The sequence below is a fragment of the Clupea harengus genome, chromosome 7, assembly GCF_900700415.2.
Source record: "Clupea harengus chromosome 7, Ch_v2.0.2, whole genome shotgun sequence".
Taxonomy (NCBI): domain Eukaryota; kingdom Metazoa; phylum Chordata; class Actinopteri; order Clupeiformes; family Clupeidae; genus Clupea; species Clupea harengus.
The window spans coordinates 4773634-4779728 of NC_045158.1; the positions used below are offsets into that span (position 1 = coordinate 4773634).

General features: G+C 40.1%; 1 protein-coding gene across 1 annotated transcript; it reads right to left on the reverse strand.

Moving 5' to 3' along the window:
* Window positions 1-22: 22 nt before the first annotated feature.
* rab7b (RAB7b, member RAS oncogene family) lies at window positions 23-5361 on the reverse strand. Its single transcript, XM_012830416.3, has 6 exons — window positions 5172-5361; window positions 4490-4558; window positions 4130-4256; window positions 3543-3761; window positions 3250-3378; window positions 23-1347 (listed from the first exon to the last, which is right to left on the reverse strand). The coding sequence occupies exons 2-6, from the start codon at window positions 4540-4542 to the stop codon at window positions 1258-1260; spliced, it is 618 nt and encodes a 205-aa protein (XP_012685870.1). The 5' UTR covers window positions 4543-4558; window positions 5172-5361; the 3' UTR covers window positions 23-1257.
* Window positions 5362-6095: the final 734 nt, after the last annotated feature.

Here is a 6095-nt window from a genome sequence, read left to right on the forward strand (position 1 = left end):
TTTTACCTTGTCCACCCAAAGAGGTTTTTAAATCATATTTTATTTTTCAGTTTGTCATTATTACTAGATTTACAAGAGAGGGCTTCAGGCCAGAATAGAAAGGGCACATATTCTACTCCAGCAAACTTCATGATTTGATTCATTTTGGCATACAAAAAAATTAATGGAATGGCATTTCACATGTGAAAAGTATAACAAAGAAACAGAAGAACAGCAAAACGAACATGTTGCTTGAGGGAATCTCATGATTCAGTTCTATGTAATCTGCTAGTACAAGAGCTGTTTCATATGGCCATAATCTTTAGATAAGTATCCAGCAACTCCAAGTATTCACTTAGAAGACTCATTAACTGAACAAGTTATTGTCACGGTGAACGTGGCGCTTTTTTGTGTGTAAAATACCCTGCTAACCAAATGCTTTCCGGTAAAAGCCTCCTACATATTGTGCCTTTATAATTTGCAAGAGGGCTAGAGGAAATTGTGAGCAACATTGTCGAGGCAACATTTAACCTTTGACATGTCACTAGGCAGCATGTCTGAATTCCACAGGGCCAGACTCTGCCTGAAACCCCTGAGCTGCGTTTCACTTCCATTTTCCTGCTGGTCACACTTCCTGCCTCAGCGATGAAATTTCACATTCACGCTAAAAAAAAAAAAAAAAAAAAAAAAAAAAATCACACTAGATCCTACCATTTATTTATTGGTTTGTTTTTTTAAACCTTGGTTGGTCGTGCCTGTGTCTAGGTTATGGGTAACTGACATTCTGAACAGATCAAGGGGGGAAAAGGTATTTACTGCATGGAATAGGTTGGAAACAAAATCAAAAGAACAGGGGGGGAAAAAAAAGGTGGGAAGTAATAGGTTAGTCGCATGACGTCTAACATCTTACAGTATGATGATGTGCAACAGTACAAAATGAAGTTACTACATCTATGGTTAAATTTGGCTGGATTTGCAGAAATGATCTTAATACATGATACTCTGAAAGTCGATGCCTAAACATGTCGTTTTCTCATTATTCTCCATCTCCCTGCTTGGAGGAGAAACGCAGAGAAGGTTGGTGGGAGGGGGGAGTGGCTGGTTGTTTCACTTTCAGTCAATCTGCAAGAGGAATCTGAGAGGGTTCATGTTGGAAGGGAAGGTTGTCCGCTGGAACTGTCTCTTGGGGTTTACGATTTGGTGGTGTCTCGCCCTCGCTGCTGATGCTGCTGCCCCCACCCCCCCAACCACTCCCATCTTCTTATCCCATCTTCTTCCTCAGCAGCTGCAGCCATCGCTGGACGAAGTCGGCCTGTCGTCCCTCAGTTTGATCTGGTCCGGGAAATCATAGGTCTCCACCTCGGACTCCTAAAATATTAGGAGTAGTCATGTTTAAATATGAATAAGTCTAAATTAAATAGTCTTTTTATATAGCATTTTCGGTAATCAACATTTATTGAAGACATTTAACAGATACAAACTTAATCTGACTGTTGCGCTAACCTTTAACTGACACCCTTTATCCAAAGCAGGAAGCAGAACATTAAGATTTGCATTTGTAACACCATTCCTTTACCAGACATAGAAGTCATATGCACCGTTTAAAGGAAACGTTTTTTTTTTTTTAAACCCAAGTCCTATTTTCAGATCTTTTTGGGTAATTTTTTAGCCTGACGATGTCATACTCATAATTCTAGTCAGAATATTAGTCTGATACCGCTCCAATGGGCTGTGATTATGGGGCGTGTTTCAACCGAACCAGGAGAAAAAAATGCCTCTTCGCTCAATTGGTTACCTACAACCAATCAGAACAACGTAGTATGTGACCAGGGCCAGCTGATAAATTCAACTTTTACCGGATCCCGTAGGAAGGAAGGCAAAAACATCTTTTCGATTGACAAATGCCTTGATCGCGTTTCTCTGTTCCTCTTTCAAAATGAATGCACTGTCAATGTCCAAATGGACTCGAATCTATACATTTCAGCTCTCCAGCGGCAGCCATGTTTGTTGAAAACGAATTCAACCCGTGTGTTGGTGACGCGGTTGATTACGTTACTGTTGATCATCTGTCCATCATCGTATAAAGCCCGCCTTGACAATTTGATTGGTCAGACCATTTCTGTTCGCAGATAATTTCTCCCTAATGGAGCGACACCAGACCGAACTTCCCGACTTCAAATGTTGTGGGCGGGGCTAAGTTCGGTCTGGTATCCAGGCTAGTAATTTTTTTTACTAGGGACAAAATTAATCAAAATCGGTACAGTAATGAGTAAGAATGTAAAAACCGGCAATTCAATAGAATCCACAGTACCAGCATGCACATCAAAGGAAACCGCTTGTTTTCGCCACTAAACAGCTCATGAATGTTATTATAAGGGTTTGACATCAAGGAAAGGATCCCTACAGAGATACACCTGCATCTATATACCTCAATAACTAAAGATGTGGGACATCGCGGTGCAGTGGTTAGCCCGGGCCCGATCCCCGATCGCTGCAAGTTGTCTACATTGCTTTGGATGAAGGTTTCTGCTAAATACCTGGCCTTTACCTTTTAAAGAAACTGTATGAAATTACTGTACATTCAGTGTTTTACCTTTCTCCTCATCTGGTCTCTGATGTAGCACCCCATTCAGTCCTTGTAGTCAATTGTGTGGTGCTCAATAAATGACTATGCCTTTGATAATCAACTACAGGCACTGAATGGGGTGCTACATCAGAGACTGGGAGAAGAAAAGGTAAAATGCTGAGTATCAACTGTCATTTTGTTACAGTTTCTTTACAGTTATTGACGTAAAGAGACACCGGTGTATTTCCGTAGGGATTATTTCCATGATCTCAGATATCACCTCAATCTAAAATTAGGGCCCAGGTAAAAAAAAAAAAATCCAGAAGTTTTTCCTTTTATACCCAGTTTAATTTGGCTTCTACATCATAGTAGGCATTTACTTCATCCACTATATAACACAGATAGCCCCTGAAATATTTCTGTTGCATTACTGGCACAGCTGTGGCCTGATCTTACTGTACAACCAACAGGCAAATAATAGGTAAATGTTAGCAATATGCGCTCATGCCCCATTTAGTATTCCTTCTGATCACGTGAATCAATGCGCTTAGCATATTGTCTAATGAATTGCAGGTACGTTTGGTGTGAGTCTGAGGGTATAGCTACTAATTAAACAGTAACATACAACATTAAAATATTTACCTAGAACTGGTGATTTTAAACATCCGACACATATTTGCATGAACATAAGTCTCTATAGGTACCTGCTTAAGAGCATCTCGTGCAATGGTCTGGAAGGCCTGGTCCACATTGATGGCTTCCTTGGCACTGGTCTCAAAATATGGGATGTTATTTTTACTTTGACACCATGCCTGGGCTCGTTTTGTCGTCACCTGTTCAATACAATCAGATCTGTCCATTTCTATTGGTGTAATACATCAGTGCAGAATATACTTATCTAATTTACGATCTTATAGGCATTTTTGTATTTAGTCCTTAGAGGTTAAGTAATACATAAACTGCACATGTGGGTGAGGAACAGTGTATTCCTACAGACCTGCCGGTTTTCCAGGTCGATTTTGTTGCCCAACACCACGAACGGGAAGTTTTCCGGGTCACGGGGGCTAGCCTGGATCAGGAACTCATCCCGCCAGCTGTCTAGAGTCTTGAATGTGTTGGGCGCAGTAACATCATACACCAGCACGCAGCAGTCGGCCCCGCGGTAGAATGCCACACCCAGCGACTGGAAGCGCTCCTGACCAGCCGTATCCCAGATCTGAGTCACAGAACAGAGGGAAGATGCGTAACTGAAACACCCCATGAGTATCTCAAAAACATGTACACTCAATAATATAACTAATGCATGGCTTTACAGTCACTCATCACTGGCCCTTTGATAAATATGTGATTGTAATATGATCAAATACTTATATCAGCTAACCAGAGTACAGAATGGTGAGAAGCCCCCTTTTTAAAGTGGAATACCTGTGTGAGGTATTTGTAAAACAATTAAACTAATTAAGACATAGGTAAGGAGTAGTTATTGGGTGTGGTTCTTGAGACCTTGAGACTTTTTTATGGTCCTGAGTCATCTGGTTTTAAGTGTGCATGACCAATATTGGGTTTCAGTTTCAAAACACCCACCTGCATTGTCACAAGTCTGTCATCCACCATTACTTCTTTGGTAAGGAAATCTGCTCCGATTGTGGCTTTGTACTGATTGCTGAACTTCTTGTTCACATACTGGTTCATCAGAGAAGTTTTTCCAACTCTGTGGGTAACAGTACACAGTGGAGCTAAAACATCTGTGTATCACTTTAAGCAGTTATGTATTAAAACATGGTGGTAAGTTATCCACTTTTCAATTATTGGCCTACTTGGATGTCCATGTGTAAAACAAAAATCACACCTTAATACCACATACCTTATTTTGGAATTAGACTATTTACAAATCCAGAGAGATAAAACAAATATAAATTGTCACCATTCCAACACCATACTTACCCTGAGTCACCAAGGATTATCACCTTCAAGAGGACTTTCTTTCGGGAGGCCATGGTGTTCTCACTGGAGCTGCGGGAAAATACATCAACTGTCACATATTCATTCTTTTGAGGTACGTGTCTAACGATGAAGTGAGGTTTGATACTATTCTTTCATTTTGAGGAATGCAACAATTAACTAATTGCCCCCGCGGCTTATATGAACTGGTATTTGAGGAGTATCCCGTTATCGGTAGTAAATATTAGGTTAAGATTAAGGTTAAGAGGTTAAGGCCATATGTTTTGCGAAGACCACATATAATGGGCTGGGACTTGAGCTTACGGCGCAACAACAACACAATGAAGCAGGTCAACTTGTCCTTGATAAATAAGCTACAGGCTATTTAATTTAGTCATTCTACTTCTGCGATGCGAAACTCTTCGATTGAAACGCTGCTACGCAAAGATCACACTGGCCATATTAGAAAAGGAGGTCCTGATAAAAGACAGTGTGGGAAGCTGCAAGCCTTCATCGAATTTAACTAATAGAGCCGGTACACACTGTTTATGTTGATCGTACATTGCGTACATCGGCTGCTGACACCAAATCACTGTCACCAATTTATGACAAGCCAGATATATGCTATCGGCTAACATCGATTGATAGGCTACAACAGGAAGACAAAATCACACCATAGACTTACCGTCCGCCTCCACGCTGTTAAAAAGACAGATTCTACTGTCGTGATGTTTCCTTGCCTTCAATAGAGAGCTGACAGTCAGTTTAGAAAACTGTTTCTCTAAACTGCAGCGTCAGACGTCTTTTTTCTCACCGTCGGGCCAAACATCAACTGTTTTTGTGAGCGTGTTCCTTACTGAATATGGCTGCATAGTCACAAGGGGTTGACGTACCACTGACATGAATATAATCTGGATAGGCTGCCGTACGGCGGAAACGTTCCCTGTGTTTCAACAGTGTTCAACCTGTGCTTCAGAATTGTGTTGAAAATTGAGCTGAAATCCCAGAAAACACTTTTTGGCGTATTTTCTGGTTACAAATGTGATTCATGGTAATTTGTAGTTTAATACTATTACCCACATAATTTGGACTACACAGCCAAGATCAAGAAATAACATCTACATAACCTATAAGGTACGATTTGTTGTCACAAATGTTGAAATTGTAGGCCTCTATTCCAAACCAGATGTCTTGAATAATTTAATTTGTTCATCCTTACCTGCTATGTGTTGCACAGTGGCAACGACAAGAGGTTACTTCTCAGGGAACCACGCCCCGTTGGATCCTCTTGCTGCTGAACCAGTATCTAATCAAGAATGTATCGCTAAGAATGTCGGACAACAGAAATAAAACAGACACATACATTATATTACACATGAAACAATGTTTGGATTCATATTTATAATATTTTATTTTAAAATCAGCATTAAGTTAAAATACAATGTAAATTATTACATATAGCACATAAAACATAAAACATATGAAATACTTAAAATAAAAGTAGTTTACGAGTCCTACAGGTCAATTCTGCATATTGTTATGGAGATTGTAGGAAACAGTAGTGTGGAATTCAAATAACAAATTCCTTGACTGAAAAGGGGTTAGACCT